Source organism: Eretmochelys imbricata, chromosome 6, assembly GCF_965152235.1.
Source record: "Eretmochelys imbricata isolate rEreImb1 chromosome 6, rEreImb1.hap1, whole genome shotgun sequence".
Lineage (NCBI taxonomy): Eukaryota > Metazoa > Chordata > Testudines > Cheloniidae > Eretmochelys > Eretmochelys imbricata.
This window is the reverse complement of record NC_135577.1, coordinates 42,390,008-42,404,718: the sequence shown is the minus strand read 5'-3', so window position 1 is coordinate 42,404,718 and position 14,711 is coordinate 42,390,008. Positions and strand designations below refer to the sequence as shown.

At 39.8% G+C, this 14,711-nt stretch overlaps 1 protein-coding gene across 1 annotated transcript in view; it reads right to left on the bottom strand.

The window, feature by feature from the left end:
- The window catches only part of DCDC1 (doublecortin domain containing 1), a 411,407-nt gene that overhangs the window by 217,941 nt on the left and 178,755 nt on the right, over nucleotides 1-14,711 (bottom strand). Inside the window, 1 exon segment of the mRNA XM_077819961.1 lies at nucleotides 97-267. Coding sequence (XP_077676087.1) covers nucleotides 97-267 — 171 coding nt within the window.

The following is a 14,711-nucleotide window of genomic DNA, read 5'->3' as shown; positions in this document are numbered from 1 at the left end:
AAAGTAGGTATATTTGATATCAGTGTCTTAAAGACAAAGTGGGTTTTTTCTTTGTATCAGGATGGAAAATTGTGAAAGCTATTAAACTACACCCACCTTTAGCTGCAGGCCTTGTGGGAGAACCATGTTTGCTGGAAGACTTTTAATGTGTTGGTAGACATAAGAGGCACACCTCTCCTGCTCAGCTTGTAATTGTGGGGCAAGTTTTGAGAGGTGACCTTTGTAGCTCTTGATGGCCGCTTGCAATTCCTCAATCAGCTTGTTCACCTGAAGGGTTAAATTACAAGAGCTGTTAGCAAGAGGCTATTGTTGATGTCACACCTACAAGAATTTTCATTACAAACCTGAGGGAAAAGACAGCTTTTCAGTGCAAATTTTGAATGGAAATATAGAATATATTTGATCTCTCTGTATACCTACCATTTGTGTCTGACAGAGAAAGACCACACAAGAAATATACACAACAGAGGTGATAGGTGAAACAAACATTTTTTTTTCTGGTTATGGATGGCCACAAAGTTCATAAGTAGTTACAGATCCGTGATCATCTTTAATGAATGAAAATGTATCAATCATTCAAATCCCCACTTTTTAAAAATCTTTTCCATTCACAAACCGATTGGTTATAGTGCATAACATCACCAGTGATGCATAATGGATATAAATAAATTTATAATTCCAGAAATATGGTTCTACTGGAATTACATCTGCTTGGATATATTTATTTACATGTTTTTTTCCAGATTCCATAGCAACGTTTCTAAGATGTTTACATGTCTTTAATAGGAGGTGCTCATATTTTTATTTTAATGAGAACAGTGACTACATTCCTCATGACTCCACAAATCAGTAAAAGAGATGCTCTACTTAGCCATGAGGTTTGAAAAAATTTCAAAGATGGCTTACCCATTTAGGGATAAAAATGATATTTGGGAGACACAATATTGGTGCTACAACTAGAGTTTAGACTTCATATCCTGGGAACTATTAGCAACAGCTGCCAATATAAAATATGTAACCACCAGCATCACAAATTTAAATCTAGCACATCCCCTTTCCAACATCCTGAGAGTTGAAATCAGCAGGGATGCTATTGCAGAGAGTTCCCAGATTTGAATTGAAAGGAGAATATTTACACTATGAGAGCTTTAGAATTATCCATCCGTTTGGTTCCAGAAACCCCAAATTTCAGGGTATTCATAGCATGCTACAAGGCTTCTCTCTTTATAGAGATAGTTTCATAATTAATCCTTAACATTTCGGTCCCAAATATGGAGCTATTTTTTAAAAGAGCATATACACGATTCATACTCATTTGGGGGTGTAATTATTATCACTACATGCCCATATGAGGTATTTTTTTACATGGTAGAACATACAGTTATGCATCTAACCATACTTAATAATTGCATTTTTCATATGCAATTGTGCACCTAACAATGAAAATCAGATCATGAATATCATTAGTTTTGTCAACCTTTAAGAGATGAGTAGGGTGGAGTGAGCATGGTAAGTAAAAGAATGATAGCTTTGTAGTGCATAGACAGACACTTTTCTTATTGTTCTATTTTATTCAATTTCTGTATATATAGATCGAGAACACGACACAGGCAACTGAGTTATATAAGGCTATACAGAAACTCATTTATACGTTTTAAAATGAGAACAAAGTTTCTGTGGCTGTGATGCTACTAGATTAGAAACCTGAAATGTATTTGTAGGCTTTGTCAGAATTTTTCTGTGCTATATTTAAGAGATTTGAAGATATTAACAAGAAAAAGTTTTGATTAAAATCACACAGAGAATATCCCTCTATTATTACTTTGCAAGACACACAGTACCATGGCATAAGACTTCTAAATTCCTGCATATTTAAAAAGAATATGGCTATTGCTACATGGGACTAGATAACTGATTCATCCAATCCAGTATTCTGTCTCTGACGATAGCCAGTACTAGCTGTGTCAGATGAAAGAGGGGAAACTCTCCATAAAAAGCAAGTACAGAATAACCTGCTGTCATAAATATAAAGGGAAGGGTAAACCCCTTTAAAATCCCTCCTGGCCAGGGGAAAGCTCCTCTCACCTGTAAAGGGTTAAGAAGCTAAAGGTAATCTCGCTGGCTCCTGACCAAAATGACCAATGAGGAGACAAGATACTTTCAAAAGCTGGGAGGAGGGACAGAAACAAAGGGTCTCTGTCTGTCTATATGCTGCTTTTGTCGGGGATAGACCAGGAATGGAGTCTTAGAACTTTTAGTAAGTAATCTAGCTAGGTATGTGTTAGATTATGATTTCTTTAAATGGCTGAGAAAAGAATTGTGCTGAATAGAATAACTATTTCTGTCTGTGTATCTTTTTTGTAACTTAAGGTTTTGCCTAGAAGAATTCTCTATGTTTTGAATCTAATTACCCCGTAAGGTATCTACCATCCTGATTTTACAGAGGGGATTTCTTTACTTCTATTTACTCCTATTTCTATTAAAAATCTTCTTGTAAGAAAACTGAATGCTTTTTCATTGTTCTCAGATCTCTGAACTCTAGGGTACAGATGTGGGGACCTGCATGAAAAACCTCCTAAGCTTATCTTTACCAGCTTAGGTCAAAACTTCCCCAAGGTACAAAATATTCCACCCTTTGTCCTTGGATTGGCTGCTACCACCACCAAACTAATACTGGTTACTGGGGAAGAGCTGTTTGGACACGTCTTTCCCCACAAAATACTTCCCAAAACCTTGCACCCCACTTCCTGGGCAAGGTTTGGTAAAAAGCCTCACCAATTTGCCTAGGTGACTACAGACCCAGACCCTTGGATCTTAAGAACAATGAACAATCCTCCCAACACTTGCACCCCCCCTTTTCTGGGAATTGTTGGATAAAAAGCCTCACCAGTTGGCATAGGTGACCACAGACCCAAACCCTTGGATCTGAGAACAATGAAAAAGCATTCAGTTTTCTTACAAGAAGGCTTTTAATAAAAATAGTAGTAAATAGAAATAAAGAAATCCCCCCTGTAAAATCAGGATGGTAGATATCTTACAGGGTAATTAGATTCAAAAACATAGAGAACCCCTCTAGGCAAAACCTTAAGTTACAAAAAAGATACACAGATAGAAATAGTTATTCTATTCAGCACAGTTCTTTTCTCAGCCATTTAAAGAAATCATAATCTAACACGTACCTAGCTAGATTACTTACTAAAAGTTCTAAGACTCCATTCCTGGTCTATCCCCGACAAAGACAGACTATAGACAGACACACAGACCCTTTGTTTCTGTCCCTCCTCCCAGCTTTTGAAAGTATCTTGTCTCCTCATTGGTCATTTTGGTCAGGTGCCAGCGAGGTTACCTTTAGCTTCTTAACCCTTTACAGGTGAGAGGAGCTTTCCCCTGGCCAGGAGGGATTTCAAAGGGGTTTACCCTTCCCTTTATATTTATGACACCTTGTATTTCTGTTATAACTTTTATCATACAGGTGAACAGAATAAATTACAATGCTCCAGGTGAGAGAGATTGGAATGGCATTACAATATTTTTAGTATTATTTTCTATCCCATCTTTATATATCCTAAGAGTTTGTTTGCGTTTTTGGCTGTCAATGCATAACAAAAAGGTTTTTCTTCAACTGTCCGTAGTGATCCCCAGATCTTTTCCCTGAGTGGCAACAGCCATTGTCTGGGTATACCGTAAGAAGGACAGGAGACTTGTTATGGGTTTTAATCAGGCTGCAACTTTATTATATAGATGTCTGCGACTACCCGGCAGATAAAATGTACAGTGCAGACAAATTCATGCTTATTTAAATTAATTCTCTGGGTCTTTCACCAGCCCCACTTTGTTTAATCCATGCTTATTCAACTCACTTTTCCAGGGCTTTCACCAGCCCCCCTTTGTTTCCACCCAGGTCCCCCAGCCAACCCATGGCTTGGACCTTATCATCCACCAGCCTTGTGAGAAGGTTTAGGAGGGCTATGAGAACAGAGGGGGTTGGCTCCCTGCCGTGCCAGTCACAGGAGTCCCCAGAACTCCCGTGCTGTTCCTTTATCCAGGACCTCCTTTTAAGTCCTTTACCAGGCCATTTATCTGGTCACTGGCTGCCCTCCCTTTGGAGTACCTGCACTGAACATCCGCCATAAGGAGGCACCAGCCATTTGCTTGGCTGCCTCCTCCCCCAACCCTGCAGGGTTCCCAGATGTCTGCAAATGCCCTCTTGGCTAGCAGCCCTACTGGAGAGAAAGAACCCACTGTCCGATGTGTGATCGTCAAGGGGCACCAGCAGCTGCATTATTCTTGACTTGGAACAGCCACCCTTAACAGAGGGCCGCATAAGTGACCCATTTTTTTGATCCTTGAATTGACAGGACTCCTTAAAACAAAACAAAATAAACAATTTGTAAGCTGGAGCCAATAATGTGCATTCTGCCAATCACAGGACATTCCGAGGTTCAAGAGAACCCGTGGCCTACATAATTTGGCAAACTGGAAATGAGACAAGGCGTCTTTTATGCCATTATCCATGCCTGGCATGTGCTTGGAAGAAAAAACAGATGTTGAAGGTTAAGCATTGGAGAACAAATGCCCTTACCAACTTTCCAATCCTGTGCGATTTGGAAGTTTGGTGATTGATAACTTGTACCACTGCCATGTTATTGCGCCAGAGGCACACCTTTATATTAGCCCCAAATTAATAACCATTTATAACCACACAATGATACCTCACTAAATTGAGTTAGAAAACTTTTCCACACCCACAAGTCTTAATACATCTGTGTAGTGACTCGTATGTAATTGTGTGGTCTGGCTATGCCAGGTGTTGCTGCTGCCAGCCGGGCACAAAAACGCCCGCCCGGGACAACAACCCTGCAAACAAAGTTCAGCTCAAAGCCCAGGTAGGTTAATGTAGTGGAAGGGTTTTTGTTTGTTTAACCCAACTATTTAGCCAGGCCCTGAAATGTGCCCAACAGGTGAAAACAGTCATTTGACCCAGCTTGCCCTGCGAACAAAATTATGCAAATAATGCACTATTTGGTTTAGTTTCACTGACCGCACCACTGCCCAGTGCAACATTGTACTGAAAATTTTTGAAAGACTTCACAGGATACTGAAGAGCCTATAGGCATAGCCTTGTGGAAATAAAATTGCCGGCGGCAGGCATCTTGCAAACATGCCTGTATTTACAGGGGTTGCGGAAATGACCACCATTATTAAATGCCCAGCAAATACTATTATGGGCCCAGTGCCCCTTTTGAGCTTGTTGAGGTATGAACGAACCCCTGCCAACCTTGGTGTTATGCCCTTGAACCACAGTGTGTGATGTTACCTTATTCAAGTTTGTGTTGCTGCCCTTAATGAAAACTGTTTATAACATGCCTCCAAACATATTGGGTGCCCGCCTAATTATAGTCGTATAATTAACAAAAGCCAGGCTGCTGTCTGGGTAGGCCTGTACCATAACACCCGCCTAGATGACGAGGGCAGCCTCCCAAATTTTTTCATGTTCTAGATACTGTTGGCCTCTTGGCCAGTTGGCTGTTTTGCTTGCCTTGTCCATGTTTACAGTCTGTGAACACCTTCCTGTGCCATAGGGATAGTACATGCACAAATTTGCCTATGAGTGAATTATATTTAGTTGTACTGAGTAGGTGAACTCCTTTCAGGTAAGCTACCCTGGCATAACTGTACTGAGGACTGCATGTAGGGAATTCTGCAGAGCCCTGCTCCCCCATAGGCCCCCCGGAAGTGTCTACTCTGTCCCCTGCGGTTACGTGCCCTGATGGCCGATGATTTGTCATGTGCCCTTCCCTGTCTTGCTGCTGAAACTTGAGCCCATGCTGGGCCTACCCTGTCACCCTGTGCAGACCCCTCACATCTAGCTGCCTGAAGCTGCTGTTGTAAATGCAAATTAGCTTGCAGCAGCTGTGTAATACCGTCATTGCCCCCCATTGAAGGTACCACCCCTAGGTGGGTCTGCCCAGGATTCTCAACCTTCCACTTCTGGGCCCAGAGTATTTAATACCCCAATCGGCTGACTCCTGTTCCCCTTAGGTGAACTCCCTGAGTGACTGGTTGAGCACGGTCCCTGCACCTAGCTGTGGACCCTGCAACTGCCACCCTCTGCCAGGCTGGAAGGCTGAATACCACCTCTGCCACCCATTTCCCCAACCTCTGTGTGGTTTAGATTATACTCACCCTCAGGATCAGCATTACCGCCATCCCTTGTGTTAGGTGGAAGAAAACATTCTGTTTTTAGGTGACCTTGTGCCCTTTGAAGCATTGTAATGCCTTCTCCGTGTCTCTGGAATCATGCTATTTCCAATACTGTTTGCTGCTTTTGTGGAGCCATGCTTTCTTGGGGCCATGCTGCTTCCACGTGGTACTGCAGCAAGCCTTAGAGCCTTAGCCTGTTCCTGTTCTGCCCAGCCTGTTGTTGGCTTCCTCGCTGCTAGGACATAGAGACTTGCCCCACCTAGGTTTCGTACCTTTATTCACATTCCTGGGGGAAAGCGGGCTGGGGGGACGGGGTGGAGAGTCATCGCTGCAAAGCACCTTTTGCAGCAGTTTCTGACCTTCCTCCCTCTCCTCCTTCCCCCCCCCCCCCCAACCAACCACAAAGCAGAGCTGCCTTCTTTGGGTAAGCCCAGTCAAATTTTTCCCCACCTTTAGTTGTGGTGCAGTCATTTTTAGAATCCAGCAATGTGGATGAATAGTGCAAATTGTTCCCTCCAATGTGCATTATATTACGTTTGACAACAATGGATTTCATCTGTCATCATGTAACAATTTACCCAGCTTTGTTAGGTCTCTCTGAAGTTACTGTACTCTCCACTCTTAACTAACTTAAATGATTTTGTTTCATCTGAAAATTTTCCCACTTTACTGTTTGCATCTTTTCCAGATGATTAATAAATAAAGTAAATAACATCAAATATAATACAGAGTCTGAAGGCACTGTTCTTGTTAACCTTTTAACATGTTGAAAACTGACCATTTCCCCCCCTATTCTTTGTTTTCTGTTTCTTAGGCAGTTTTTTGTAAGTTTTTTAAAAAAACAGAAGATAACATTTTTAGGTGGTTTTAAATCTTAAAGATGCATTTTAAGATTCTGCACAGCTCATTGCAGGATGTGGAAGTCTGATAGTAGATCTAACTCAGCCAAATTATTTAGTTGACTTTCCTACTGAAATGGTATTGGGTTATATAATGTAAATGTTACTTAGGGTGAGGACTGTTAGAATGCTTTCTAACAAATGTGTTCCAATGCTATATTTTCACGGTTACCCTGATATCATCAAAACCCTTTAATGTGTATACAGCCTGACATTTCAGAGTCACCTATGAAGTAGATTCTCTTCATATGCCATATGTAGAAATCCACTTTTACATACAATTTTTTAAAATAACTTATTAAAATAATAGTCTGAAAATGCTCAAGCTGTTAATTTAACTTGATGACTCAATTGGGAGTTTTGATGGTGGAAATATTTCAGGATTTGGCCATCCGCTGTTATCAGAAAAATAAATACCCATAATTCTTTTGTGGGAAATTTTAGAATGTTTCTTCAGATAAACTTTATATACATTTTAGTACCAGGAAATTTTTACAGAAGTTCCTTTTGTTGTTAGGTAACAGGCTATCCCAAAAGGTAACCCTACATGTGACCTAGGAGAGTTATATTAAAATCTAGTAATACAATACCCCTGAACTATTTTACATAGTAAGAATTTTTTTTCAATTCCCAGATGTTGCTAAAAAGAGCGGGTGGGGGTGGGGGAGAGAAAGACCTGTAAAATTCTTCATCATGAATCTTTTTTTCTGCAAATCCCTTTTTCCCCCTTTTCAAAAGCAATTCTGAATAGAGGTAAAAGAAGACAAAACTTGACCTTTTGTGATCCCAGCATTAATAGGTCTGTTCATAATTCAAACTGTGTGTGTGTGGAAGCATCCATGTGGAAACATGCAGGCCTGAGAGACATAAAGCCTGTCCCTTTAAACATTATCTGACCCTATGAGTCCTCTTCACAAAAGAAGGCTTACGTACGCATAAGTTGAAAAAAATGCACACTCTCATTGTGCTGCAGAAAGCCTACACATTTTACTCCTCATTCTCCAGGAAAACTCAACAAGGAAGTGACACTAGTACAGGATTTGGGTGGGTCTATGGTAAGTGAGCAGATTGCTTCAAGAAAAAGCGTATGGAAATAGGGAAACCACCTATTTCTTCTATTAAAAATATAGGGTCAGGTCCTCGGTTGATGTAAATCAGTGTAGCTGCACTGACTTCAGTGGAGCTGTGCTGACTTACACCAGTTGAGGATTTGATCCACTATGTACTGCAGCCTTGCAAAATTCAACTCAGTGAAGGAAAGTAATCTTTTCTGGTGCAATAATCAAGATATTTCCGCCCCTCCTGTTAGCTGAAATCATCATGATGAAGGGTGCATGTGTAGGTTTTTGAGCCTGGGTTTGTAAATGTTCATGATACTTTGCAAAGCTCCTATATTGGATATACTCATACAGAATATGCAGGTTTTATTCATACCTCTAAATCATATACTTTATACCTTTAACATTTAAAGGTGCTCCTGTGAAGTCAGAACAAAAAAACTGTAAGCTTTATTTTTATTATAAACGTATATAAAAGTCCTCTTATTATTTATACCGCCTCCTGTTTCTCCTGTTCTCCTTAATACTAATGTAAGGTGAAATGCTATACGACTCACAGTCCACATGTTATCAGGGAGTGCTCTGAGCTACTTCGCACTGAACCTGTCAATTGAAATCCCCACAAAGGGTAGAAGACGGACAAAAATAGCAATATGAGCTTAGATTTAACAGACCAAGTCTTCAGCTGATGTACATGAGCCAAGCTCTGACGACTTCAGTGGATCTATACTACCTAAGGGTCTGGGTCCAGCATCCTTAATGTGTTTCTAAACTAGGTCTGAAAAGTGCCCTTAAGTATTATAAAGGAATTGTTATTTTTTACAATCTAAGGATCCAATTCTGCAAAGTACCAAGCACCTTGAAGTTGTCAGTATCTCAGCTCCCACTAAAATCCGTTGGAGATAAAGGCCAGATTTTTAAAGGTATTTAGGCACCGAAAGATAAAGATAGGAGTCAAGTAAGCTATCACTTCTGAAAGGTGCCTATCTGCATCATCAGGCACATAAATACTTTTCATAATCTAGCCCTAGATAATCAGCCCCTTTCAGAATCACGCCCCACAAGAGATGTGTTAGAAAAAAAGGATGTTGGGAAGCAACAATAGTAAGGAAAGAGATGGAAGATTTATAGTATTGAAAATATTTTTGTTTCAAAGTGATACAATTTAAAATAAATATGTATCAATTAATATGGAATTATAATTAAGTCCCTAAGGAATATATGGTATTCAAATGAGTATCAAATAACTTTAAAGCTACTCTATAGTGATCTTATGTAATATTGATAATTCCATCAGTCTAGGACTGCTTCTTATTGACTGGATTATCTAAATTCCAAGTTTCCATAAACAGCTACCTTAGACAAATCCCCGGTATCAGATAGTCAGAAAAACAAACAAACCACAAATGAAGAACTCTGAAGGAGGACAAAACAGAAACTGATAGGACAGGGGAAATTACAGAACCAAAATGGAGAAGGCTAGCATGTACATGGAGGAAAGACCTGAATAACATAACAAGACAGCCTTTGGACTGTAACCCACCAAGCAAGGATAATATGGATGCAAACAACAGAAGCAGAATGGAAAGTTATCAAAATGATATGGGAAGTAGCTAAGACTGCAGGAGGCAACCAGCAGAGATGGGATGCAGTGGTGAAGACCCTGTGTTCTGCATGGAATAGAGAGGCATGAGACGGAGAACCTAGGACTGATTTGCTTAAAAAACCCTCAAAAGACAAAGCACATTGACCTAGATTCTCTGGTTTGGGGAAGCTGTGCTTGTTGCAGGTCTGCCGGGGAGAGCAGGCGAAAAGGCACCTTTAAGCCACTTCTGATTGTGTCCAGAGACTGTTCCAGAACTCAAAATACAGCTGAAGCAGATGGGTACACTGGACTCACCCCCTTTCCTACACCAGGAGCTAGGGAAAAGGACGGTATAGAGTCTCTTTAGTGGCCTATATCACTTAGGTACTCTTCATGTGGGGAGATTATTTTTTTGTCTCTCTTACAAGGCAAAGATTTGTAAACCTGTTAAAACTTCCTTAATACATGTTTAACGTACACAGACACCCTCCTGACCTCCCTCCAGCTGGAGCAGAATAGAAAATCTGATTAATTGTTTCATATTATTTTCCATCCTTAAATAACATCTAACTGATTTTCACATGTGTAGTTTGAATGTAAATTTTTAGTGTCTGGAAATGAACTCTGTAACGTATACCTATTCTCCTATAATTAAAAAGTATGTGTGATTTAGACAAATATCTATATCAACTTTGTGTTTCCTTTTATTGTCATGTGCTTTCAACATATCAAAGAAAACCACAGACTTGTAAGAGAAATTTCTAGGTAGCATTTTTGTGAAGGAGCAGTAAATTCTGTTTGTCTTGGGTGATTAGAATTAAGAAATTGGTTGGTTCCTCAGGATCATTTCTAATAAGGGATGAGACTATAAATATTTTGTCATTCAGTGCATGCCTTTCAGCAGGCAGAGATAGAGTTAGTATGTCCACAGAAATTTATTTAACTCCAGAGGAAGCTGCTGGTTCAATCTCCAGAGATAGTCCTAGGACTTTTGCTTAAGTAAGAAATTTAGGATTGGGGCCAATACATACAGTATATTAAATTGGTTGGTTATAGATTAGAAAAAAAAGCAAATAGTACAAACGGTGAGGAATCAAAAATGAGCACGCAAGAAGAGAATAACTATAGAAAATAAGACATCATGCATAGATTACTGAAAGGAAAAATAAACATCGGTTATACAATTATAAATAACTTTTTAACTTCTACAGTACCTTAAACTTTAAGATGCTTATATGTTCTTTTACTGATGCTCTTACAAAATTTATAGATTCATAATCTTCTATCTGAAAGAATAACGTTTTTTTTTCAATCCAGGAATCTACATGGAAATCGTGTTCCACTATTGCCTAACACCAATTTTGTATTATTATTTCATTTATAGATTATGCTGTCAATTTCACGGCATGAATCTTTGTGAGAAAAAGGCTAGATTTATTAGTTCTTCATTACAATATTTCCTGCAGTATCTTATGATTAGCTCACTATGTCTTGACATTGTAAACTACACTTTTTCCCTGGAAACAAAGAATTTTATTAACATTTTCTTTAGAGTGGCGACATAATTTAAATAAATGGAAAAAGAGGTAGCTGAACTCTGTGGTGGATGATAAAATATTCAGCTACAGTGAAAAGACTCATTTAAATGTTGACTTGAATGGTAAAAGGAATTCTGTATTATAAAATGTATTGAGAAATGTGTTAAGAAAATTTAACACAGGATATGACTGCACTGTAATCATGGGGTGAGACTGCAGCTTGAGTAGAGACCCCCAAGCTAAAGCTGCAGCAGCACATGCTTTGGCATGGTCTAGTCACCCAAGCAATTACCCAAGGTTCCGAGAGGGCTTGTATAACCTTTGCTGAAGCCTGTATGTCATGACTTCACTGCTCCAGAACCTGAGCTAGCTAGTTTAAAGCTAGCTCAGATATGTCTACTTGACCTGCAATCATACTCCATGTTTGCAGTGTAGACATATTCCAAGACTGCTGGAAAATTGCAGAACTTGGTACACACAATGATGTATCAAACCTATCATTTAAATCAGCTTCTGTACCAAATGACTGGAGGGTAGCTAATGTGATGCCAGTTTTTAAAAAGGGCTCCAGAGGTGACCCTGGCAACTAGAGGCCTGTAAGCCTCACTTCAGTACCAGGCAATTTGGTTGAAACTATCATAAAGAACAAAATTGTCAGACACATACATGAACATAATTTGTTGGGAAATAGTCAACATGGTTTTTGTAAAGGGAAATCATGCCTCACCAATCTACTAGAATTCTTTGAGGAGGTCAACAAGCATGTGGACAAAGGAGATCCAGTGGATACAGTGTATTCAGTTTTTCAGAAAGCCTCTCACATGGTCCCTTACCAAAGGCAAAATAAGCAGTCCTGGGATAAAAGGGAAGATTCTCTCATGGATTGGTAACTGGTTAAAAGATAGGAAACAAAGGGTAGGAATAAGTGGTCAGTTTTCAGAATGGAGAGAGGGAAATAGTGGTGTCCCCCAGGAATCTGTACTGGGCTAAGTCCTATTTAACTTATTTGTAAACGATCTGGAAAAAGGGATAAACAGTGAGGTGGCAAAATTTGCAGATGATACAAAACTACTCAAGATAGTTAAGTCCTAGGCAGACTGCGAAGAGCTACAAAATGATCTCACAAAACTGGGTGACGGGGCAACAAAATGGCAGATGAAATTTAATGTTGATAAATGCAAAGTCATGCACATTGGAAAACATAATCCTAACTATACATACACAATGACGGTGTCTAAATTAGCTGTTACCACTGACGAAAGAGATCTTGGAGTCATTGTGGATAGTTCTCTGAAAACATCCACTCAATGTGCAGCAGCAGTCAAAAAAGTGAACAGAATGTTGGGAATCATCAAGAAAGGGACAGATAATAAGACAGAAAATATCATATTGCCCTTATATAAATCCATGGTATGCCCACACCTTGAATACTGTGTGCAGATGTGGTCGCCCCAACTCAAAAAAGATATATTGGAACTGAAAAAGGTTCAGAAAAGGGCAACAAAAATGATTAAGGGTATAGAACAGCTTCCGTATGAGGAGAGATTAATAAGACTGGGACTTTTCAGCTTGGAAAAGAGGCGACTAAAGGGGGATATGATAGAGGTCTATAAAATCATGAGTGGTATAGAGAAAGTAAATAAGGAAGTGTTATTTATTCCTTCTCATAATACAAGAACAAGGGGCCACCAAATGAAATTAATAGGTAGCAGGTTTAAAACAAACACAAGGAAGTATTTTTTCACGCAATGCACTGTCAACCTCTGGAACTCCTTGCCAGAGGGTGTTGTGAAGGCCAGTACTACAATGGGGTTCAAAAAGGAGCTAGATAGATTCATGGAAGATAGGTCCACCAATGGCTATTAGTCAGGATGGGCAGGAATAGTGTCCCTAGCCTCTGTTTGCCAGAAGCTGGGATTGGGTGACAGGGCATGGATCACTTGATGATAACCTGTCTGTTCATTCCCTTTGGGGCACCTGCCATTGGCCCCTGTCAGAGGACAGGATACTGGGTTTGATAGACCTTTGGTCTGACCCAGCATGGCCGTTCTTATGTTCTTATGTAAATTTATAATTGAATACATGAGGCTTGCCCTTTCTGCTTGCGTAGGATCCCAGTGAGGTCGATGGGCATTCATGTACATACAAGGGTCTGCCCTCATGCATCCAATTACAGGATCAGGGCCAAACATGACTTATAGAGATATACAAGGCAATTGTAAGACTGTATACAGTGAATTTTCAGCAGTCTACCTAGTCATTTCCTGAGTCTGCGAGCAGTGGAGGAGAGCAGGCACCACTGGGCTGTAACTTCTCCCACGCAGGTGGGCACAGAATGGGCTGGCAGAGCCTTGGCTATACCTTTCAAGATGCTGGTATGTGCACAGGAGCTGACACAGAAGGAGAAGTAAACTGTGCCAGCAAAGAGGAAGCAGAAACTAGACTGTGGCTTCCCAAATCCTGTCCTGCTCCTGGGGCACAATAGCTATGTGCTACTTACTCATTTCAGACTGCAGGATTATAAACTTTAGGAAGTTTTAGTGCATGAAACCATGGGAAGGAAATACAAACAAATCAGAGAAACTTTAGGTAGCATTTTCAAATAATAAACTGGGGGTGAAATCCTGGCCCCACTGAAGCTAATGGGAGTTTTACTATTGACTTCCTTGGTGCCAGGATTTCATTCTTGATGTGAAGAGAAAGGTCTGGAAGAGAAGATGACATTAAAAGGGAGAGGAAAAGGTTCCATTATGGACACTTCGCCACAGAAGAAGGATGATTAGAGGAAAAAAGAAAACATGACAGATGTGTGGAAAACGTAATGACCTGCTAAGAGTACTACTTATCAGCCATGCATATTTGTAAAGTATAAATTTTCAATGCTGAATAAAGAAAAGTAATGATTAGTCAAAATGATTAGACGAAAATGCTCCTATGTCCTGAAGTTTTGTGTGTTCCTGCCATCGTATGCGCATGAGTCTTTCAAGGGCTATCATTTTAAATAAGTTATTACATGAGTCTTCCATCTTTGGAGATGGACAAGGTTTCCACTTTTCCAAGATTAACTATTTGCATACAGAAAAAGCCCAAGGGAAACAGGATTTTGAAAGATTTCTACGGTCTAATTTTAGCTATGTAAGTCCTAGTACTGTATGAAAATTTCAGACGTTAAAGGAACATCCAAATTTAAATAAAATATGTTCTGTCACGCACATCTCCCCAACTGCATGTCACCTTAGGGCAGACCCAGACCATATGCATCAATGAACCAGGGGCTTTGCAATATTTCCTATATTTATCATCCTCTTTTGTGCCTACCTTAAATGCACATGAGGTGGTTCACTGAATCGTAAGGAGTATTTTTTGTTGAACCAATCAGCTGAGGATTGTTCAATATTATACAGCTAAATTCCTTTGGTTTATAGTT